The sequence below is a fragment of the Nelumbo lutea genome, chromosome 3 (genome assembly GCF_056320005.1).
Source record: "Nelumbo lutea isolate HS-2025 chromosome 3, American lotus-T2T, whole genome shotgun sequence".
Classification (NCBI taxonomy): Eukaryota; Viridiplantae; Streptophyta; class Magnoliopsida; order Proteales; family Nelumbonaceae; genus Nelumbo; species Nelumbo lutea.
The window spans coordinates 10005001-10029985 of NC_142686.1; the positions used below are offsets into that span (position 1 = coordinate 10005001).

A 24985-nucleotide genomic window follows, 5' to 3' on the forward strand; every position below is an offset into this window, starting at 1 on the left:
GATAGGAGGAATACATATGATTTTACTTTTGTGTCAAGGATCAGATTAAATAACTCTTTAGAGAGTTATCATAGAAAAATGACAATCTTTGGAATTTGGAAAAATATAAAAAATGTGGGCTATGTTTTATTACTTCCATTGACAAATCTCCTTTGACCATCCTTGTTGATAAAAAGTGTTCTTAAATGTCAATCAAACCACCACTACATTCAGACTCTTGATGTGGCATAGGTGGAAAAATTTTATTTATTTTTTGATGGGAAACAGTAACTTTCATTAAAATTTAAGGAAGTCTAGTACAACTGTCACCTTCATAATCAAGGTGACCCCTCAATCATAAAGTAGATTACAAACACGCCCAGAAGAGGTTTCATTAAAATTTATGTGAAGTGCATTTACTCTTATGGGCTTTCTTTGTGTAGGTACTATTTAAACATCTTCAGGAGAAGCTTGTTGTTACTGAGGTATGTTTGAGAGATGTACCATGGTGTTGGAACCTTCCTGATTTTCATTTATAATCATGTGGAAATGGCCCTTCTGTTTTGGACCGTTTACCTATTTTGAGTTGGGATATTTACCATGAAAATAGATGATTAGACATAGAGCTTTTGATATTCTTTTGCATTTGTATTCATGTCATAGGCAAAATTAAGTGAATCTCAGTATCAGCTAGCACCATGGCATTCTGATGCATTGAGCCACTCAATTTTTCCTCTGAAGTCACCAGCTCATTCCATCGGTGCAGCACTGACTACTTCAGTATGATCATTGTCTTTATGCAGTTTCTTCTTCTCTGTCATTATTGTTTCATTAAACTCCTTTGTTTCTGCGTCAGAAAAAAAATGGGCTTGAACTGGTGCCTCAGCCAACATATTCTTATGGCCAAGCACTGGTTTCTTCTCCTTCCAATGCTCAGATTACCACAAACTGGGACCCTTTGGCACATCATATCCATCCTTCTACTTCTAGTGGTGCCACTACAAAAAGTATGGATCCTGATAAATTGGTCAGGTCTTCACCGTCCACAAGCAGGTCAGTTGTCTAAATATCACTAATTTGGAGTAATATATGCAGTATACAACCTTCTCCTTCTGTTACTTGATCAGTTTTTTACATGGCCCTATCGGTCAGTGACATATTTATGAATTATGTTCTTAGGTTGTATGCTTGTAAAGCAAATATATGAAATATTTTTTTTACTATTCTACAAGAAGCATCCACATCTGCAGGAGATGATAAATAGACTTTGTTCCTTAACCAATGAACTGGCTTTTCATTGTTTGAGGTTGCAAAGAGATTAAGAATCACTTTTTAAAATATTGTCAACCTTCCTCAGGTCATCCTTCAGAGGTGCTGCTTTTATTTCCTTACTGTGTTTGGATTTGTATACAAAAATGGGTGGTTTTGGAAAACAATCCATAGGGAACTTTGGAAGAGACATTTATAAGGATGCTTGAGGATAAAGTGCCCATTCAATCATATCAAGGTTAAGGTGCTTAATTGGGATTTCATAAGAAATTTAAGGGTATTAACCACTGATGATGTCATACATGTTTTTAGGGTTGGGAGGAATTTGTTATTTGATTTTCTCCTTGGTGCTTGTGTCCAACTTGGAATGGATATCCCCTAGAATCAAACTGTTGAGCTTACATTTGTTTTTTTTTTTTTTTTTTACAAGGTGCTTTCTACTAACCACTGAACTCTGCCAGAGTCATCACTATGTTTTTAACAAGGATATCATACATGTTGGTGTCTGACAAAGTGGTATAATTTGTTTTCCATGGAAACTTCAGAAAAAATGGAATAAGTTTCTTGATGAAGAAGTGTTAGTCTGGGCCATGCAATGCCCAAGATGTTTTATTTTATTTAAACTGAGATGCATGACATGGGTTCAAATTTTTTCTTCACTGTTGTGCCAATTGGTGGAAAATTCTACTTCTGCCAGAGTCAGCCTTCTTTGTGGTTCTGTCCCAGTCACATTGCAGTCTATGCCCGAAAGGCCATTCAATTTTGACTGCTTGAGCTACAATGCTGTCTATCCGAAAGAACAAGAATATAAATTCTTCAGACTAGGATAGATAAAGAGAGAAGAGAAGAAGAGCTACATACATTTGTTGGAAATTAATGGATGAAACCATAGTGCGGTAAATAAAATTATCTCAGAATGAAAACATTCTGTCATCATGCTATTACAAAAAATTCCCTACACAGAACAAACATAAACACCAAATAAAAAATAAATTAAAAAAAAAAGAAACCAGAACCTTGATGTTGGGAATTGCAACCATTAGTATTTTCCAGTTATATTTTAAATATTTTCCTAATTAAAAATTGATTATGACTTGTAGTAATGTTCTGAGTTTGACTTTGGATAGACTCATGCTTGAGGATATTCCATGGTCTTTGGATTGGTCTAGAATTTGATGGTTTGTGTGATCTTGTTGTTCTCATACATTCTACAATCTTCTATATAATTTGCATATCTCCTTTGTCAACAGTAGGGTAATCATGGCATTGTTGCGTAGTTGTATTCTGATTTGGAAAGGTCCTTTTTTATATTTTCCTTTCCTTTTTATTTCAAGAATATGATATGTTTGTGACATTTATTGGGGCAATAGCCAATAGGTATTTCTGGTGATGTTGGTTCTTCCATGTCAAAAATGGCTGGTGGCTCACCCAGAGTTTGAAGATTTGGGAGGTCTTCTGGTTATGATTTCTGTCGTACCTTATATACACTAATGCTGAATAGTGGTCTTTTTTTGCTTTCTTTTGTTGTTAATGAAATCTCGTCATCTTGTCTTGGAACATTCCTTTTCCTTATAGTGAAATTCTTCCTTGTGATAAAAAAAGTAGGGGCATAAGGTATGCAGAATGTAGTGAAAGAAAATAAATCCACAATGAGTAAAAAATGAAGGTAATATTAAAGTTGCTTATTTCCTGTCTTCATGGGCATTCAAAATTATGATTCTCTGTGACTGAAAAGAAAGACTTAAATTGCAAAACTGGTCACTCATCAAAAAAAAAAAAAAAGCGTGAAACTAGTCAGTTGCATGAGTTATTGGTTTATGATGCATATTTGATTATAATGTTTGTGTCTAATTACTAGGAGTGTTTTTTAAATTTATATTTTTTGGTAATTGTTTGTCTTGTGAATTAGCAGGTTGTATTTTCTCTTGAATGTTGATATTATTGGTAGTTTGTCTTTGATAATTGGCTAAAGATTTGGTTTTCCTGTTTGATGCATATTTTAGGGATATTGCTTTATAATTAAAATTAACATTATCTAATTTTAATGAAAATATGGCCTGGTGTAAAAGTAACAAAAAACTCACTGACTGCATCATTTTTTTTTTTTTGATAGGAAACGGTAACTTTCATTAGATAAAACCAGAGGAACAACTGTCGCCTTCTAAAGTTAGGGTTGGGAGGAATTTGTTATTTGATTTTCTCCTTGGTGCTTGTGTCCAACTTGGAATGGATATCCCCTAGAATCAAACTGTTGAGCTTACATTTGTTTTTTTTTTTTACAAGGTGCTTGCTACTAACCACTGAACTCTGCCAGAGTCATCACTATGCTTTTAACAAGGATATCATACATGTTGGTGCCTGACAAAGTGGTATAATTTGTTTTCCATGGAAACTTCAGAAAAAATGGAATAAGTTTCTTGATGAAGAAGTGTTAGTCTGGGCCATGCAATGCCCAAAATGTTTTATTTTATTTAAACTGAGATGCATGACATGGGTTCAAATTTTTTCTTCACTGTTGTGCCAATTGGTGGAAAATTCTACTTCTGCCAGAGTCAGCCTTCTTTGTGGTTCTGTCCCAGTCACATTGCAGTCTATGCCCAAAAGGCCATTCAATTTGGACTGCTTGAGCTACAATGCTGTCTATCCGAAGGAACAAAAATATAAATTCTTCAGACTAGGATAGATAAAGAGAGAAGAGAAGAAGAGCTACATACATTTGTCGGAAATTAATGGATGAAACCATAGTGCGGTAAATAAAATTCTCTCAGAATGAAAACATTCTGTCATCATGCTATTACAAAAAATTTCCTACACAGAACAAACATAAACACCAAATAAAAAATAAATTAAAAAAAAAAGAAACCAGAACCTTGATGTTGGGAATTGAAACCATTAGTATTTTCCAGTTATATTTTAAATATTTTCCTAATTAAAAATTGATTGTGACTTGTAGTAATGTTCTGAGTTTGACTTTGGATAGACTCATGCTTGAGGATATTCCATTGTCTTTGGATTGGTCTAGAATTTGATGGTTTGTGTGATCTTGTTGTTCTCATACATTCTACAATCTTCTATATAATTTGCATATCTCCTTTGTCAACAGTAGGGTAATCATGGCATTGTTGCGTAGTTGTATTCTGATTTGGAAAGGTCCTTTTTTATATTTTCCTTTCCTTTTTATTTCAAGAATATGATATGTTTGTGACATTTATTGGGGCAATAGCCAATAGGTATTTCTGGTGATGTTTGTTCTTCCATGTCAAAAATGGCTGGTGGCTCACCCAGAGTTTGAAGATTTGGGAGGTCTTCTGGTTATGATTTCTGTCGTACCTTATATACTGGAACTAATGCTGAATAGTGGTCTTTTTTTGCTTTCTTTTGTTAGTGAAATCTCGTCATCTTGTCTTGAAACATTCCTTTTCCTTATAGTGAAATTCTTCCTTGTGATAAAAAAAGTAGGGGCATAAGGTATGCAGAATGTAGTGAAAGAAAATAAATCCACAATGAGTAAAAAATGAAGGTAATATTAAAGTTGCTTATTTCCTGTCTTCATGGGCATTTCAAAATTATGATTCTCTGTGACTGAAAAGAAAGACTTAAATTGCAAAACTGGTCACTCATCAAAAAAAAAAAAAAGCGTGAAACTAGTCAATTGCATGAGTTTTTGGTTTATGATGCATATTTGATTATAATGTTTGTGTCTAATTACTAGGAGTGTTTTTTAAATTTATATTTTTTGGTAATTGTTTGTCTTGTGAATTAGAAGGTTGTATTTTCTCTTGAATGTTGATATTATTGGTAGTTTGTCTTTGATAATTGGCTAAAGATTTGGTTTTCCTGTTTGATGCATATTTTAGGGATATTGCTTTATAATTAAAATTAACATTATCTAATTTTAATGAAAATATGGCCTGGTGTAAAAGTAACAAAAAACTCACTGACTGCATCATTTTTTTTTTATAGGAAACGGTAACTTTCATTAGATAAAACCAGAGGAACAACTGTCACCTTCTAAAGTTGATGGTGACCCCTGTATAACAAATAACTTACAACACTGCACAAAACAAAACCTCCCGATTCACCCCTTGTTTTGCTAGGTTTTCAGCTATTTGCTGACTGCATCATCACAACTAACAAGTTATGTCTGATATTGGAAAAACATATGGACCAATAAATGAAAAAAAAAAAAATTGGGAAGGGAGTTGCAACCTATGATGCCCAGATATCTGTACAAGGGTGTTGTATCCAAGGTTTAAAATGTCGATGTCAGTGGAAATGTCGGTTATCCAAATATAAGAAACATGTTGGAGATGTTGGAAATATTGTAAAATTATAGATAGGGTGGAAACATTATAAAATATGCAAAATATAGAATGATATTTTATGAAATGATAAAAGAAGCATAGGAACACCTTTTTAAATTATTGCTCCAAATCATTAAACAAAGCTAAGAAACTAAGGCTATAGAAATCAACACTTGGGCTAAAACTTTGGAGTATATTACTAATAACAAATGATGGTGTTTTTCATCTAAGGTTGTGAACCATAGAGAAGGTAGGAAGGTTAACTAAGTAAAGTGGTTGATAAAGATCTAAGATAGCAGACTCTAAGGAAAAAGATGGAGAGGTTTGTGGAAGCTTCAAGGTGGAAGAGAAGTCTAAAGGTTGAAACTGAAGACTTTTTATTCGAAGAAATGAGGATATGAGGACTTCCAAGTTTAAAGATAAGGGAGGCAAAGAGAGCTACGGTCCTGTTGGAAGGAGCTGGAGTGATGGAATGGCTGAAGAATTTTGTAAAGGAAGCAAGTTCGAAGGGTAAGCAAGCAAACTAGAGGAGTTTGATTTAGAAGGAAGGAGAAGGTATGTGGTAGATGGCAAAAGTGTAGAGAGACTGGGCCGAATGGGCCCTAGCCCATTTCTATCTTATTGATTAGTTCTTTTTGTTATTTGCTCTTAATGGGCTTCTAATTCTCTTTATGTTTTCTAAGTATGCTGCTGAAAACTCAGAGGACGATTGGGAGTAGCCATGAGGTGAATGGAATATATTTGTTGGATATCTCTAATCGAAGTCCTGGACCACCTGGTGGAGTCTATCTCATCAGTGGAAAGCAATGGAAAGTTGGCATGCTCGCTAGAACGTTGCAACCCGAGGTCAAATAAACCCCATGCGACGGTCAAGGTGTTGTCCTCTGAAGATTTGGAGACGTCAAGCGATGAAGAGTGTTGCAGATTCCTTCAAGTCTTCCAACATAGGTAGTGTAGATGAGGTCTAGACGCTGAATCTATTTGAAGACAAGAGCTTCCATACTGAGTTACTGTTCATAGAAGAAAGTAAGGATGCACAAGCGATCCAAGAATAGGTCGCTACTACAAATGGACTGTTGACAGATGTTATTGTATGTACTGTACACAGATTTAGTGCCCGCAGGGGTATTTTTGTAATTTCTATACCACTTGTGTTGTACGGCCAGTATAGTATAAATATAAATGCTTCATGCAAGTTCTGAAGCATTAAGTCCGCCAGCCTCTTCTCTCTTCTTCCTTCTTCTTCTTCCTTCTTCTCTTCCTCTTCTTTCTCTTGCTCAACATGGTATTAGAGTGGAACCGTCCAGGCCTGGAAAACAACCACTTGAGGTCACTATATTCCTGATGTTCAAAGGCAAGGAAGAGAAATCATTCTCCAGTGCTGCGGTTAGTCTCCAATGCCGAGTAGAATCAGCTTGACTGTTCAACTTCCTAGCGCAGAAAAGGGTTCTCCTACGAAGTTTTTTTTTTTTTTTTTTTTTCATCCTCCAGCCCAGGTGCTGGTATCTGTAGTTGCTCAACTGAGAAGACTGTAGAAAACTATCACCTGATGTACGAAAAAGGGTTCTGGCTTGCAGAGAAGATGGTGTCCAAGAGTGTACTGCCTATCCACTATTCGGGCGACCTGGTACTCAACTGAAGTTTTTTTTATTGTTCTCTTCTTGCTCTCTTCGATGGACTGTTAATGCCCTAAAATCTGAGTAGGGTGATTGTTCGGCTACATTTCTTTCTCTTCTCTTGTGTGTTACTGCTATTCAACTACTCTAAGTAACTGTTGATGCCCTAAATACTCAGTGACCGTTCGGCTGCCCTGAAATTGGTATCAGCTGATTAGGTGTGTGGCGAACAACCACTTTGTATTTCTGTTCCTACTGAGAAGTTGCATGAAAGTTGTAAAACTGTAGGTCATTCAAACCTGGTTACATTGCAAGTGCAGTGTTCGTATGTTGTTCTGTGGACTCCTACAAACTGTAGGTCATACAAACTAGTATTGCAGCTGCAGTGTTTGTGCTCGGTTCTCTGTGAAACTGAAAATCAGCAAGTGCCTAGTTGTGGACTGTAGCAGCTCTGTAAGGCAGTGTGCCTTGGGTTTTGTGTACTCCTAAACCCGGAATCATGAATAGTGAAGATTCAGCCACATCCGAAATCTCCACAATGCTGAATGGAATGAGTGTTCGTATGTTGTTTTGTGGACTCCTACAAACTGTAGGTCATACAAACTAGTATTGCAGCTGCAGTGTTTGTGATTGGTTCTCTGTGAAACTGAAAATCAGCAAGTTCCTAGTTGTGGACTGTAGCAGCTCTGTAAGGCAGTGTGCCTTGGGTTTTGTGTACTCCTAAACCTGGAATCATGAATAGTGAAGATTCAGCCACATCCGGAATCTCCACAATGCTGAACAGAATGAGTGGGGGTAGTGACCTATCCTTCCCTATGGCTGTTGTTCCTCTTGATGGATTAAATTACCTAGAGTGGTCAAGAGGGATCAAGTTATACATAACTACAAGGGGAAAAATAGGCTATATAAATGGAAGAATCAAAGAACCACCTTCTAGAAATGCTGAACATGATATATGGGATCAGGAGAATAGTATGGTTATGTTGTGGCTCTTGATCTCCATGCAACCACAAATAAGGAAGAACTTCATGTGGGCTGAAGCTACAAATGAGATATGGGAATAGGCAAAATCCACATATTCTGAACTACGACACTATACCAAGATCTATCAACTGCAAGCAGCATCATCTACTTGTCAACAGGGGGAGAGAAGTTTATCAGTTTATTACTCTGACTTGACCTCTGTTTGGAAGGAGTTGGACCATTACCAGAATAATGATTGGAAGTGTGATGAAGATGTCAAATTGTATAAGAAACTTGTTTCACAGCAAAGAGTGTTTGCCTTTTTGCATGGTCTCAATCCTATCTATGAATCCATCAGAGTACAAATTCTCAGTTCTAAGGATCTTCCATCAATTCAGGAGGTCTATGCTCTTGTCCAGTCTGAAGAGAGCAGGAGAAACTTGATGAACAACACCGGAGGGGATGCAATTGTGTTGGCGGCAGAAGGGGGTGCCTCTACTAGTGGTGGATCTTCTTCCAGGAGAGGGGATCTTCAGAAGAAAACAGAAGATAAGGAGAAATTGTGGTGCACTAACTGTCAGAAACCCCGACACACCAAAGATACTTGTTGGGATCTTCATGGGAAACCAAAATAGGCTCAAGATCTGCCTAAGAAGCAAGGCTCATATGTAATTAAAAGGCCTGGACAACAAGGTACCAAGAAACACCACATGGCCAACATGGTTACCCAGGAGAATCAGCCCTCCACTTCTACTGTGACTCAAACACCACATGGCCAACATAGCTACTCTGGATCTGACCCAAGGGAGGATATTGTAAACTTCTTTCGTGACCATCTGGAGCTTTATGGTAGAACAATTCGCCAGATGGATGCTCCTCCCACAACCTCATTTGCATCCACGTCAGGTAATCCTACCACAGCTTTCCATGTTGCTTCTCACAACCTTGACTCTCCATGGATCATTGATTCTAGAGCGTCAAAACACATGACTGGTATGTCCTCTTACTTTCAAACTTATCACCCTCTTTTTGGAAGGGATAAAGTGAGACTAGCTGATGGATCATACACTTCTATAGCTGGTCAAGGAACTCTCTCTCTTCCTCTTGGCCTTACACTTTCTGATGGTCTTCATGTTCCAAAATTTCCTATGAATTTGTTCTTAGTCAGTAGTGTTACAAATTCCTTAAACTGTTCTGTGACATTTTTCCCTTCCTATTGTGTGATTCAGGATCTGGCCTCAGGGAGGACGATTGGTAGGGGACGTATGGTTGATGGACTCTATATGCTGGAGAATATGCTGGCCTTCATGTTGCAGAGTCCATGAGTCAGTTCAGAAAGAGTAAAATGTATTTGTGGCATTGTTGCATGGGTCATTTGTCTTTTGAGTCATTGAAAGTTGTTTTTCCAGAACTGTGTAAGTCGGTGTCTGTTTCTGATTTCTCTTGTCAAACGTGTCAGTTAAGCAAGCATTGTAGAACTCATTTCCTTAAAAAAATAGTAAATCTAAGTTTCCTTTTCACATTGTGCATTCTGATGTGCGGGGCTCTGTTACTTTACCTTCTGAGAGTGGCTACAAGTATTTCATTACTTTCATTGACGATTATTCCAGATACACTTGGGTATACCCAATGCGAACCCGTGAGGAAGTACAAAAAATTATCCAAGATTTTTAGCGGATGATTTTCACCCAATTTCAAACCGAGATACAAATATTTCAGTTAGACAATGCAAAAGAGTTTTTTCATAGTGACCTCACGGAGTTCTTTGCATCACATGGCTCACTTCATCGGAGCTCTTGTGCCCGCACACCACAACAAAATGGTGTGGCTGAACAGAAGAACCGACACCTCCTTGAAGTGGCACGGGGTTTACTACTTCATATGAATGTTCCCAAACGATTTTGGCTTGAGATTGTTCTTTGTTCTACATACCTCATTAACCGAATGCCCTCTCGTTGGTTAGAGTACAAAGCCCCACATTAGCTTCTCTTCCCTAAGGCCCCTCTTCTTTTTATCCCTCGTGTTTTTGGTTGTTGGTGCTTTGTCCAAAACCTATCTCCCACCCGGGGGAAATTGGATTCTCATGCTATCTCGTGCATATTTCTTGGCTACTCATTCTCTCAGAAAGGGTATCGTTGCTTTGATCATGTTTCTCGGAGATTCTATGTTTCCATGGATGTTACCTTCTTTGAAGATGAGCCATTCTTTCCTGTTTCTCCTCAAGGGGAGTGTAGGCATGAGGAGAAACTAGTTCAGCTTCCTCCTCTTCCTAATACTTCTCCTTCTCCCCCTTCTCTTCCTGATCCTCCACCTTTTCGTGTTTTTTCTCGTCGTCGTAAAGGCCAACCAAGTTCAAGAGCTGTGGAGAATCCAGAAGCTGTACCTCAAGTGCCATCAAACTCCTCGGGGGAAGATCATACTCACTCAGGTAACTTGACTCTCAATGATGGTCCTGACTTCCCTGTTGCTAATGATCTTGACCTTCCTATTGCCCACAGGAAAGGTGTAAGGTTGTGCACCACTAAACACCCCATTTCCAACTTTGTTTCCTATGAGAACATCTCACCTTCATTTCATGCCTTCCTTACCTCCATTGACAGTATCCCTATTCCCAAGAATGTGGTAGAAGCTCTCTCAATACCAGAATGGACAAATGCCATGAAGGAAGAAATTGATGCTCGTCATAAGAATGACACGTGGGAACTTGTTGATCTCCCTGAGGGAAAGGATCCAGTTGGATGTAAATAGGCGTTCACTGTTAAGCATGGGGCTGATGGAGCCGTGGAGAGGTATAAAGCTCGTTTAATGGCAAAGGGGTTTACTCAAGTATATGGAGTTGATTATGCAGAAACCTTTGCCCCTGTTGCCAAAATGAACTCTATTAGAGTAATTTTCTCTCTTGCTGCTAATCTGAATTGAGATCTACATCAGCTCGACATCAAGAATGCCTTCTTGAATGGTGACCTTGAAGAGGAAGTTTATATGGTTCAACCCCCCGGTTTTCTGGCTCAAGGAAATGAACGGAAAGTGTGCAAGTTAAAGAAGTCTTTATATGGGCTGAAGCAATCACCAAGAGCTTGATTCAACAGATTTCATACTACATTTCAACAGAGGGGATACAAGCAATGTCAGTCAGATCACACACTATTTGTGAAAAGGGGAGAAGGTAAAATGGCTGCCCTAATAGTATATGTGGATGACATAATTGTTACTGGTGACTAGAAGGATGAAATTCAAAGTTTGAATGGTTTCCTTGCCACTCGGTTTGAAGCGAAAGATCTAGGACCTGCCAAATACTTCCTTGGAATTGAGGTTGCCCGATCAAGAAAGGGTATCTTTATCTCTCAAAGGAAATATGTCCTAGACTTGCTTAAGGACACTGGAAAGATTGGGGTTAAGCTAGCTGACTCTCCCATTGACCCCAACCATAAGTTAAGTGACAGCCAAGGTGAACCTCTTAAAGATGTGAAACAATTTCAGAGGCTTGTAGGGAGATTGTTGTACCTCTCTATGACCCGTCCAGACATAGCATATGCTGTTGGTGTCCTCAGCCAGTTCATGTATGCACCTAGGACCACTCATCTTGAAGCAACAGAGAGGATACTGCGGTATCTTAAGAAGTTCCCTGGTGCTGACTTATTATTCCAGAAGCATGGACATTTGAGAGTTGAAATTTATACAGATGCGGATTGGGCTGGATCTCAAAGTGACAGAAGGTCTACTAGTGGTTACTGCACCTTTGTAGGAGGGAACCTTGTTACTTGGAGGAGTAAGAAGCAAACGGTGGTGGCTAGATCCAGTGCTGAAGCTGAGTATCGTGCAATGGCACACAGAGTAGCCGAAGGTATGTGGATAAAGAATCTGTTGGGTGAGTTGGGTTTTCCAGTGGACAAACCTATGACTCTACTCTGTGATAACAAGGCAGCTATAAGTATTGCTGCTAACCCAGTATTACATGATAGAACAAAAAACATTGAAGTTGACAAGCACTTTATCAGAGAGAAAGTCATCACAGGCGAAGTATGCACTCCATATATCAGCTCTGAAGACCAACTAGCAAACATCTTTACAAAAGGACTAAACCATTCCAGACATCAAGATCTCTGTGACAAGTTGGGCATGATTGATATCTATGCTCCAACTTGAGGGGGAGTGTTGACAGATGTTATTGTATGTACTGTACACAGATTTAGTGCCCGCAGGGGTATTTTTGTAATTTCAATACTACTTGTGTTGTACGACCAGTATAGTATAAATACAAATGCTTCACTCGCATGAAGCAAGTTCTTTTGAGGCATTAAGTCTGCCAGCCTCTTCTCTCTTCTTCCTTCTTCTCTTCCTCTTCTTTCTCTTGCTCAACATGGACCAAGTCCATCTGAGAAGGTGATGACAATTGGTGCCGAGGCTAATCAGGTCGTCTCTCCCAACCAGGGAAAATCCAAGCCTGAGATGCAGCATATTCAGGAACTTAGTAAGGGATTGTTAACTCCAACAAATCAAGAAAACACAGAACCAGCAGGGAGGAAGGAGAACAAGGAAGGTCTCTTTGATTACTTAAGCATTACAGACCCTCGAACTACTGACCAACAGCTCCCCTTAGGGGAAAAGGTTGTTGTACCTGAACTTGTCTTACAATCTCCCAGTCCTAAGACGACCTTGGATCCTCTATTACCAGGTATGCTAGTCAATTTGTTTTGTGCTATTGATGGTGCTCTTGTGCCTGTTACAGATGCATCTGTGCCACTGCCATTCTCCCAACTAACTAATCATGCAGAATCCCGTGGGTCTGTGAAGAAAGGTGTGGAAGTAGTGAGAGAAGTGGAAGAGAGGGTAGGGGTAAGAGAGGAGACTGATAGGATTTATCTGATCTGCTCTGAGCTCGAGGAACGTAAGAAGAAAGAGCTGGAATCGGAAGAATGGGATGAGTTTTTTTTTTTTTTATCAATAGGAAGAATGGGATAAGTTGAGATCAGAAGTGGAGAGACAAAAGAAAGATTGAATAAAAGAAGAAAAAGAGAAAAGATAAAGGTATTCTATAGGAAGAATGAAGAAAAAAAGAAAAAGAGAAAAAAGAAGAGATCATAAGTGGAAAGATTGAAGTTAGACATTGAGGGTGACTAGAGTTTAGTGGCAGGGGTGAAAGGAGGAAAATTTGTCAAAGCAGAATTATGAAGTTAATTAGTTTGAATGTTAGAGGCCCGGGGAGTGCAAGGAAAAGAAGAGTTATAAAAGACCTACTTCGAAGGGAGAACCTAGATATTGTCTTGATACAAGAAACAACAATTTTAGAAGTGGATAAGATTTTGGATCAGAAGTATCTGGGGTTCAGGAGGAATTAGGTGGTCTTGTAGTCCTTGTGGGGCCTCACAGGGAATTGTGACCATGTGGAAGGACGAGGTGGTGGAGGTTGTAAAGGAACTCATTGGTAGATTCTCGGTTTCATTGAAGTTTAAAAACACGAGATGGATTTTCTTGGGTTCTCATCAATGTCTATGGTCAAAATAGATTTCGAGAAAGGAATGAAATGTGTGAGTTGTTTGATGTTAGGGGCTTATGGGAAGGACCATGGTGTGTGGCAGGGGATTTCAATGTGATAAGGTTCTCAAATGAGTCTAGTAATCCAAACCAGCAAGTGACCTCTAGTATGAGGAAGTTCAATGATTTCATACTCTTGTGAATTGAAGGGATTCCCTCTCTTATAGACTAGGTTCACTTGGTCCAATCTACAAGAAGTTCCCCATTGCTCAAAATTGGATAGGTTTCTGTTTAATGAAGAATGGGAAAACCATGATGAGAACCTAGTATCTAGAACCTTACCTAGAGTCACATCAGATCACTTCCCTATCAAGCTAGGCCCTAAAACCTTTTTAAGTGGCACCACCCCATTTCGTTTTGAGAACATGTGGCTCACCCACCTAGATTTTGTAAGGAAAGTAGAAACATGGTGGAAGGAGGACTTGGGTGATGTAAGGTTAAAAGGTGTAAAGTTTCATAAGAAGTTGAAGAGGTTGAGGGGAAAATCAAAGAGTGGAATAGGGATCAATTTGGAAGACTAGAGGAGAAAAAGCTCAATCTTGTGTCCACCATAGAGGAATTAGATAAGAAGGAAGCACATGGGACTATTGTTGTTGAGGAGCGAGCCATGAGGTGCAATTTAAAGAGAGAATTGGAAGAAACCTTATTAAGGGAAGAGATCAATTGGAGACAAAAAATCTAGATGCAAGTGGTTAAAAGAAGGGGGCGGTAATACAAAATATTTTCATGCTCTGGCAAATGGGAGAAAGAGGAAGAACTATGTGGCTAAATTGGAGATAGAAGGGTAGGAGATAACCAACCAGAGTGAGATAGCAAGGAGATTTGTAGACCACTTTAAATCCATCTATGGAAGACCTTTGATTGATAGAGTGGTTATGGAGGACCTTGATTGGACTTGCCTGGAACCTGAAGAAGCTTGCTAGATGGAAAGGATTTTTGAAGAAGAGATAAGAAAGGCATTTTTCTCGATGAACAAATCTAAAGCCCCTGGGCCAGATGGTTTCACTATGGCCTTTTATCAGGATTGTTAGGAAATTGTGAAACATGATCTAGTTGAGGTATTCATCGAATTTTCGGTAAAGGGTTTCATTAGTCCAAGGATAAACACTACCTTTTTAGCTCTTGTCCCATAAAAGCCTGATGCTTGCCACCCTAAGGACTTTAGACCGATTAGCTTAGTGACCAGATTGTACAAGATTATTGCTAAGGTCCTTTCCACAAGGCTAAAAACAGTTCTTCCTACATTAATCAGTCAACAACAAGGGCTTTTGTAAAAGGGAGACAAATAGCTGACCAAATCCTCATTGTGAATGAGTGTGTAAAAGAAATGAAAAGATCTAGGAAAAAAAGTTTTTTATGTAAGCTAGACCTTGAGAAAGCTTATGATCTGGTGGATTGGGTTTCTTAATTGAGGTAATGAAATCATGTGGATTTGAGGAGAGATGGTGTAATTGGATCTTTGGATGTATTAAGACTTGTCGTTATTCAGTTTTGGTTATTGGGATTGTAAGAGACTTCTTTACATCTCGTAGAGGGTTGAGGTAGGGATTGTAAGAGACTTGCTTAGGAATTTTGGACTTGACTCCAATCTTAAAATTAATCTTGAGAAGAGTTGTATTGCAAGACTTAATATGGAAGAAGGAGACCTTATAGCTATTGCCAATGTCCTAGATTGCTCCATTTCAAGGTGGCCTTTGGCCTACTTAGGGCTTCTTCTAGGTGCAAATCCTAGAGAAAGTAGGCTTTTGAATCCAATCTTTGAGAGGTGTACCAAGAGATTAGCAACCTGGAAAAGGAATTACATCTCACTTGGGGTAGGATTACTCTGATTAAGTCTACTCTGGCCAATTTTCCAATCTACCGCCTGTCTGTCTTTAGGATCCCTAAAAAGGAAATAAATAAGATAGAGAAACTGATGAGAGATTTTTGTGGGAATTGGGAGAAGGTAAAAAAGACCACTTGGTTAATTGAGAGACTATGAGTAGAAATCTAGAGGCGGGAGGACTAGGAATTGGGAATGTGGATAAAATGAATTTGTAATTGCTAGGGAAATGATTATGGAGATGGCCATGGGAATAGGACAGACTCTGGCTCAAGGTGGTAGCCAATATTCATGGTAGGTTGAGGAATGGCTGGGATGCAAGTATTTCGAACCGGGCTACATTAGCATCTCTGTGGATGGCAATTCATGGCATTTTGCCCACTCTTCTCCAATTTGTTAGGTATGATGCTTGTTCAGGGGATACTATTAAATTTTGGGAGGATATCTGGATTGGATCTCATCCTCTAAAGGATCTCTTCCCATCCCTATACTCAGTTTTTTTGTATAAAAATGAATGTATCTCTAAGGCTGTCTGGGTTTGCTTCAAATACTTCAACATGTGTGTTTTGATCCTGATAAGTCAGACAAGCGTGTTTGGGCCCTCATCTTAAGTGTCTGTTTTCTTGTGCTTCATTTTTCAAGTCTCTTTGTGATTCTTTGCCCTCTACTTTGGTTCCTTTGAGAGAGTTCAGGTGCAAACCTATACCCCCTAAAATGCTTTTTGTTGGGAAGTAATTCATGGGAACATTAAATACTTTGGAAATGCTATAGAAGAGGAAACTCGATACTCCAAACTGGTGTTTTTTGTGTAGATCTGATAATGAGAATTTCTATCACTTACCGATTTCTTGCTCTTTTGTTGCAGATATATTGAATTGTTTTTTTTTTTTTTTTCTTTGTTTGGGTGCAGGTGGTCCTTACAAACGGAGGTTAACTTGCTGTTTGATCCTTCTATGTTTACATGACCAAAAATGTGGGGAAGAATAATGTGGAAGTGTGCTAGAGCAGCCTTGGTTTGGACCTTTTGGGAAGAGAGGAATGCAAGAATCTTCTCTGATAAGGTAAGAAGCAAGGAAGAGATAAAGGATTGTGTGATGGTTAGAGTGATCTATTGGATCAAATCTTTGGACCTGTTTTCTCAAATTTCTCCTGATGACTTATGGAGGAACTGGGAATGTGTTGCAAGAAGCTCTTCTAGAAAGGAAAGAATAAATGTTGCATGGCATCCCCCACCTCAGGACTATGTAAAACTGAATTTTGATGGTCGTAGCAGGGGGAATCTAGGACCTGCTGGTATAGGGGGTTGTGAGAGACATGGAAGGCAAATTAATAGCCTTGTTTTCTGGTCCACTGGGGTATGGGGATTCTCTCAAGGCAGAATTGCTTGCAGCCTTACAAGGAGCACAAATTGCAAATGAGCTGAACATAACCAATTTAGTGATTGAAGGGGACTCAAAATTGGTGGTGGGTTGGTTAAAGGATCTAGAATCTGTGATATGGTGCTACAGGGATGAATTAAAAAGGTTTTTATGGATCACTGAGAATATGAATTTGAGGATGCAATGGGTGAGGAGATCGGCAAACGGATTAGCTGATACTCTAGCCAAGCAAGGGGTGAATAGACGATCTTTGTTTTGGGCTCACTTGTAATTTTTCTGTTTTGTTTATAAAGAGGTAGCATCTCGTGCCTCTCTAAGGGATGATTGTAATGATTATATTTTTCAGAATTAATAAAATCTAACTTCACTTATAAAAAAAAAAAAAAAAAAAAAAACTAAGGTTATAGACAAAAGAATATGTTCTGATGTTTCCCTGTAAACCTTAAGATCCAGAGCTTCGTGATAAAATGAGTTAAAGCAAAATTTTGACTCATAGAAAATGTAAACTTTTGTTATAATACCATCTCTTGGACTCCCCATAATACCAGTAGTGTTCATTGGGGAATATGTTGATTCTAGTAAAATTTCATTTCACTACCCATGGAAGTGCAAATGGAAATATGTCGTGGAAACTATCTCTTGTACTCTACATAGTGCTAATAGTGTTCATTGGGGAAATGTCAATTCTGATAAAATTTTGTGTTGTTACCCATGGAAATGGAAATATGTCATGGAAATGTTAGGGAAATTAGGGACATTTTGAACCATGGTTGTTTCGTGTTAGATACTTCAATTTTTAGTTCAAATTTTGGGAGAGGATTTTGTTTGAATTAGCAAGAAGATATTGTTCAATATTTTGCTCTTGTTATGCTTTTGGTCTAGTGACACTGAGGTTTTTACACAATTATTGGCCCTCTTACTTTGATTTCCTATATGTTAGTTTCTTTAATTTTATAAAGTCAAGACTGCATCTTCTCTTTTAATAGGGCAGGATCACCTTATACTATTTCTAATATGCATGATTTTCATGAAATTGTAATGGGTTTCTATACTAATTGGTGCTAGCTTCTAGCTTCTGTTCCAAATAAACTTTAATGACAGTATACTATGGTTATTCCAGTGGTTTTATGACATGTCTTGCCAGACTAAAAGCTTCTGATATAACTCCAGGAATTCTGCAATCCTAGATGCAGCTGTGCAATTTACTGCTGCTCATGGTGATTCTCAAAGTACACATTTTAGTGAAGCGACCACCCATTTTGTTAGTAGCAATGAGATGGTTGATTCAGATGCAGTTAGGCACCAAAATGAGAGAGAAACTTCAGCTCATTGGGGATCTGGAAACTCTGCTTACTTGACTCCCACACTTGATGATCCAAACTCCCCATTTTCACCCTATTTACCTGCAGTACTTGAGGAACCTTCTTCCTCATTTTCTGAAGGTAGCTAATTGGTTCAACTTTCATTTTGAGTTATATTTATGCATTGCTATCTCATGTCCATTTCACATTAACTATCAAACACATTGCAGCTGCAGATGATGACCCTTTACCAGCTGTAGAAGGCCTTCAGATCTCAGGTGACGCTTTTCCAGGCCGAAAACTTCAGGCATGTGGATACTCCATTAATGGGACAACCAGTTGTAATTTTGAGGTACTGTTTTTTTTTTTTTTTTGAATTGTTGCTGTTATTTCATTCCTTGGATTTTATTAATTTGGTTATTGATTATTGGAAATACAATTAATGTGCTTTAAATGCCTCTTTTAGTGAAGTTTTGTTGACTTTCAGTTATAATTTGTGTATACTCTTTCCTTTGGCTATACCAGTGGATACGCCATATGGAAGATGGATCTGTAAACTACATTGAGGGTAATACCTCCCCATCGTGCCCTCTATTCTCCTTCCCATGTAGTCTTTTCTGGCTTTTTTCCTTTGTCCTTGTATGGCATCTCATCTCTAAAGGCTTTTTGGCTACAGGGGCAAAGAAACCTACCTACTTAGTTACTGTTGATGATGTTGATTGCTACCTTGCTATTGAAGTCCAACCTCTGGATGACAGAAAACGCAAGGTAGTTCTTGTTCAAGTACCATACTAGACTGTCCCATCTAATTGTTCTTTGCTAGAAATTTTTTCCAGTTTTTCTATTTCTGTAGCTCACATTGTATACAGAAGCATATTTTGTATTATTTACTTTTAATTTTGGGACACGGTTCCCTTTATCATGGTATTGATTGGAAATTTCCTTCAACTTTGAGCATGAACATCTCATTCCCATAGTTATGAGGTTGTCTATTGCAAAGATGGAGTTTTCTGCCCAAAGACGTGTTTCAAGACAGAGTTTGTATGACAATCTAACTAGATGCAATTTAATCTACCAAAGCTCTGGAGAATTAAAAAAAGACAAGGATGAGAAGAAAATTGTTGAATTCTAGGTTTGGTGTGTTAATCAGGGATTCTCAATAAGAACAATAAATTTATATACAGAAGACTTTGGACATTATGTGGCTCTGGATCTTCACTAATCTTGATAGTCAAGGGAAGTTCATATGGCGATATGGGCTTACTTCAGTCCTTTGGAGCATTTGGAGTTGTTAAGCATAAGATATTAGCTAGATGGTGCCAACTGGCTCAGTTGGTAGGGTCTCTGGCTGGTTGTAGTGGAGACTTGGGATGAAATCCTGCTGTCACCAAGGTTGGGGGGTTATGGTGGGGAGCTGAGCTACCCCTGTTGTGTGGCTCCATGAAGCCAAAAAAATAAAAAATAAAAAACATAATATATTAGTTCATTCAGTTTCATTCTGTTCATCATTAACCTATTCAAGTTTTTGCTTTTTTTTTAGAAGAGATAGAGTATGATGTATATGTATATTTATACATAATACAGAAATCTTAGTTGTGTTTGTACACATGCATACAGGTTTCTCAATTTATTCTAAGTAATTTTCTTCTTTTATCCAGGGTGAAATTGTAAAGGTCTTTGCAAATGAGCAACGAAAGATAACTGGTGGTAAGCCAGCCAATTTGTTATTTGTATAGATTTTACAACAAAAATGTTTACTTATTTTTTATTATGTCAAATGTATGATTGTTTTCCCTTAAAACCATCATATTCAAAACAGGGCCTCAATTTATTCATTGACTGAATAGTGAAGTTGTAGCAAATAGCACAAGTCATTCCATGGGCATCAAGACCCATGTTTTCTAGGGAAGTATTTTGGAAATGTTGATCTGGACACTTTGAATTTTATAAGATATTGTGGGGAATTGTAAGTTGAATTTGTATGAAAATTGTAAACTGTTATACTGTGATTTAAAAGGCGTGCCTAGGCGCACAGGTGAGGTACATTTCAGGGCCTGCACCTCGTCTAGGCTCAGGTGCAGCCCCTTTACAAAGGTGTGCGCCTTGCACGTAGGCATGCACTTGGTACAACTTGCACCTGCCCAGGCATGCACCTTTTTATTATTATTTTTTTGTGCCTTCTGTGTTTTTTAAGCATGGTGGTTGGGCCAGGGGCTTCACCCCCAGACCCCTAACGAAGCCACTTCCCCCTATTTGCTAATGTTGTTCATTCATTCATTCATTCACCCTAATAAAAGATATTTTTAAAAGATAAATAAAATTATAAAATCAATTTTTTCTAGGGATTAAGAATTTAAGACCCTAAGATGGATTTGTTTGAGCTTGCCTCAAGGGGCTTGGACCACTTGGTACAAAGGCAGCTCTTAGAATTAGGAATGAAAGATGCTAATATTGGTTATTGGAAATAATGCAATTGGGAAAGATATATAGAAGTTGAAAGTTTAACATGCTTGAATATGTTTTATATGCTATTTTTTATTTTATATTTGCATTTTTCACTTTAAATGTCTTATATGTTATGTTTATGTATTTTAATTTGAGCTAATAGGCTTTCTAAATCATCTAGTTTAAAATTAAAGGTTGATTTTTTAATTAATACTATTTTTAATTTATTTTGATTTTTTACATTTTTTTTAGATTTTGTGTTTTGCTTAAAAAAAAATAGGCACATGCCTTGCCTTGCGCCTCGGGTGCAAAATGTCCTTTGCGCTTTCTTTTGTGCCTTGTGCTTTTAAAACACTGCTGTCATAGTATTCAACAACATATTAGGATAAGCATTAATGCAAAATTTAAGTGAATATGTTTCTTTAACCATCATATTAGGTAAGAAAAGGACATAAAGGCTTTTTGATCAGTAGATGTAAAAGGATTATTAATTAATGTAACCGTTAATGTACCTGGCAGTTGTGTGATGGTCAGCCTCAGCTAACCATCATTATAGGTTTTCAGTATTGATTACAATTCCCCTTGTCGCACAATTCCCCAAAACATCTTGTTCCTTGCTACCCCCCGTTTAGTCAGTCCATTTGCTAGAATGTTAGCAGATCTAGGTACCCACCTTACGACTAACCTGGATTCTTCACCAATTCTTTTGCTTCTATTCTGATATCTGTGTTGCCAAGGATCCTCATTACTTCCTAACTATCCTGTTCTTATTTTAGACTTTTAGAGTTCCCTTCAATAATCAGATATCTGTAGCTCATAAGTTTAGCCCTTTTCAAACCTATTAGCACAGCCATAAGTTCTTCCCTTATTGAATCCCCCACATTAGCAGGTCTAAAATAGATAACCAGAAAGTATCCCAAGTGATTTCTGGTTACTCTCCCTACTCATGATGGTCCAGGGTTACCTTGGCTGAAATAATCAATGTTCAGCTTTAAGAGAGGGAACTGTGGTGGGCACCAATCGGCAAGCATTCTCATCTGGTCAGAGCAGAACCAGCCATTTCTCTCCAATTATTTATTATGTCATCTGTTGTATAAAGCTCCGTGGTTTTAACCCAGTGTTCCACCTTGGCAGAGATATTATTAATGATGTTTATAAATCCCTTTACCTTATTGTTAAAAAATTGAACATTCCTTTCTTCCCAAACATACAATGGAATTGCCACCATCCTTACACATCTCATAATTCTAGCTCTTTTCCTTGGGTGGAAAAAAAAAACAATCCTCAAATATGTTTTTTTCATAAGGAGGCCAAAAAATTCTCCCAAATAGCAGACATGAAGTTGCAGGAGATTTGCAGATGAAAAGAATTTTCACTATTGGCTTTGCACAAGAGGCACGTATCAAGGTCAGGTGAAAGACACCAGAAAGGTCTTTTCCATTATAACATCTCACATGTGTTTATGTTATTATGAAAAACCTCCCAACAGAATGCTTGAATCATAGGTGGTACCAGTCCTCTCCAAATGGCATTAGCGGAAAGACTTCAGGGGGTTGTGTGGTACCATTGGTGTTTCAAGTGTAAAAACTGCCACATCATCACCACATAGGCGTTTTGAGTTTAATGGTCCATTTTCTGTTTTGTTGGAGACTGTTTTAAGTTATAACAATCCTAAAACAATAAATGAAATTCTGTGCTAGGAGGTGTTTCAAGAAACATCAATTTGATTTTTCCTCCTCTGGAAGCAAAGTGTCAATGCCCAGACTGATGTGGCACTGATGTGGTGTTGGCAGGGATGAAAAACACACATTTCTCTCCAAACAGGATTTGAGTACAAATAGTGGTGTTTGTGTTTCAAGTTTCAACTCAAAACATTGCAGATTGAAACACCAATGGGCAATGGCACCAATCACAACTTAAAAATAAGAAAAGGACATAAAATTAGAAGAGATGTTACAAGTAAAGTTGCATTTATGTAACTCAATTATGTTAGTCCTTTTATTATGGTTTCTTTGTGTAACTGGTTATCAGTGATATATTTGTAATTTTTCCTCTTGTTCCCAACAGCTAATATATAAGATAGTGGGGGAACAGATGAGTCTCATAACTGCTGTACTACTGTTTTTATCTTTTTATCTTTTTTTTTTTTTTGATATGCAACTGCTGTTTTATCATGCACAGTTATGAGGAGATATATGATAAAGTTCAAGCTGAGGGCAAGCTTGTGTATTAGGACATGTCATATTGTTAACTGCTTGTAATTTATGATTTTTTTAATCATTTAATGGATGAATTCCTTTCTTTGTTGCTAATATATATGTATATATATATATATATATATATATATATATATATATATATATATTGTTGAAGATTAATTAGTTTTATGCTGTTTTCTGAGTAGATTTTTATGTTAGTTGTTAGATAGGAGGTAGGGACCACAGTAGTTATGTGAGTCCAAGTTTTACCCTATAAGGGCATAGTTGTCTTTGTACAGTTCTATTATTTTAGTATAAATAATAAGTGAAGGGGGCGGCCAGATTTTTTGCTCTCTTTTCTTTTCAAGTTCTCTTCAAGAAACTACTTTCTTTCATATTTTTTAATTCAGCAGATTCCTACTTGGTATCAGAGCATCGGCTAGGGTTTCTTGAAGCGTTCTCATGCAGCCCTAGATTAGCCAACTGCATGAAGTAGTAAAGGGCTGATCGATCTTCCATGCCAACTGCATGAAGTAGTAAAGGGCTGATCAATCTTCCATAGATTGCCCAGTTCTTGGAGTTTTTGGTGAGATCTAGACATCAAGAAGGTGATCTACTGTTTGGCATCAAAATCAGGAAGAACTGGAGTACGGGGAAGAGTTCCAGAAAAGTTGGACTCTTTGTTTTTTATCTGATCTTGGGCGCCCAGGCATTGTTAGTTTTCTTTTGATTTTCTGAAGAGGGCGGTTTGGTTTCTGAAATTTTCTAGGCCTCCTGGAGTGATCGATTCACTTTTCTCTCTGTTGGGAGGCGTGGGGAGGAGAGAGATTTCCCTCCAGCTAGGGTTTTCTTCCTTCGGAAGGGTTGGTTTCTGTGTGTGTGGTATTAAATTATTTTTTGGTCTCCAATCTATTTTTTTTTTACTGTTGAACTGTTTGAAGTAAAATGGAGAGTTGGAATACCGAGATGAAATCTACCGGTACTGTATGACTGGGTGTTGGAGGTATTAGTGATATTTTTGGGTATGTGATCATTACTACAGTAAAACTTGATGGTACAAATTATTTGGAGTGGACACAATCAACTAAGATGGCTATTGGTGCCCGTGGAAAATTAGGGTATCTCACTGGGGAGAAGAAACCTGATACAAACTCTTCCCGATGGGTGCAAGAGAATTACATGGTAATGTCCTGGCTGTGTAATTCTATGTTCATATTGCAAAAAAATTCCTATGGGCTAATACTGCTAAGGAGATTTGGGATGGAGTGACTGAAACCTACTCTCAGAAGCAAAATGAAGCCAGAGCCTATCAGTTAAGAAATTAGGTGATAAGTATGAAACAGGGAGAAAAACCTCTTGCTGTGTATTTCTCCATGCTGAAAACCCTATGGCAAGAAATAGATCACTTAGAAACTGTGGTATGGGAAAGTGTAAATGATGCAACAACTTATCATAGACTGGTAGAGAGGAATAGGGTTTTTGAGTTCTTGGCAGGGCTGAACCCTGAATTTGACATTACTAGGCAGCATATTCTTTCTAGGGAGGATGTGACACTCTCTCAGGCCTATGCTTGTCTCTGGAGAGGAGAGTAGGAGGAATGTAATGCTGAGACAACCTGGGATTGACCAATCGACTATGGTTGGTACAACAAAACCTAAGCTGAATGGAGACAAGGGGAGTAGTGAGACCAGAAGGGAAGATAAGGACTTGGTGTGTGATTATTGCAAGAAGCCTAAGCATACCAGGGACACTTGTTGGAAGCTTCATCCAAATCTTATGCCTGCTCGAATAAGAAACAAGAAGGGAAATGCAAATGTAACCACTACAGGAGACTCTTCAGCCCCTCTCTCCCAAACTGATTGGGTCCATTGCAATAGCAGCAGTGAGAACAAAATTGGAGAGGTTTGGACAGCTTATGAGTAAGAAAGGTTCACCCAGCTCTAGCCTTCCAAATGGACAGCAGAATGCAGGAGCCAACTACACCACTTCCTTTGCACATACAGGTAGTTCATATGCAACTACAAATTTTGCATCCACTTCAGGTAAGGAGGGACCTCCCTAGATTATAGACTCAGGAGCATCTGAGCATATGACTAATGCCCCTACCATTTTCAGTTCCTATCAGTTGTGCTCTGGTAGAAATAGAGTCTCTACAGTAGATGGTTCACATATGC

At 38.1% G+C, this 24985-nt stretch overlaps 1 protein-coding gene across 1 annotated transcript in view; it reads left to right on the forward strand.

Moving 5' to 3' along the window:
* The window catches only part of LOC148862845 (uncharacterized), a 72683-nt gene that overhangs the window by 23683 nt on the left and 24015 nt on the right, over nt 1–24985 (forward strand). The window contains exons 10-17 of the mRNA XM_088978674.1: nt 423–464; nt 643–759; nt 836–1032; nt 18038–18309; nt 18399–18520; nt 18694–18736; nt 18845–18936; nt 19827–19875. Coding sequence (XP_088834800.1) covers nt 423–464; nt 643–759; nt 836–1032; nt 18038–18309; nt 18399–18520; nt 18694–18736; nt 18845–18936; nt 19827–19875 — 934 coding nt within the window. The remainder of the gene's footprint in view (nt 1–422; nt 465–642; nt 760–835; nt 1033–18037; nt 18310–18398; nt 18521–18693; nt 18737–18844; nt 18937–19826; nt 19876–24985) is intronic.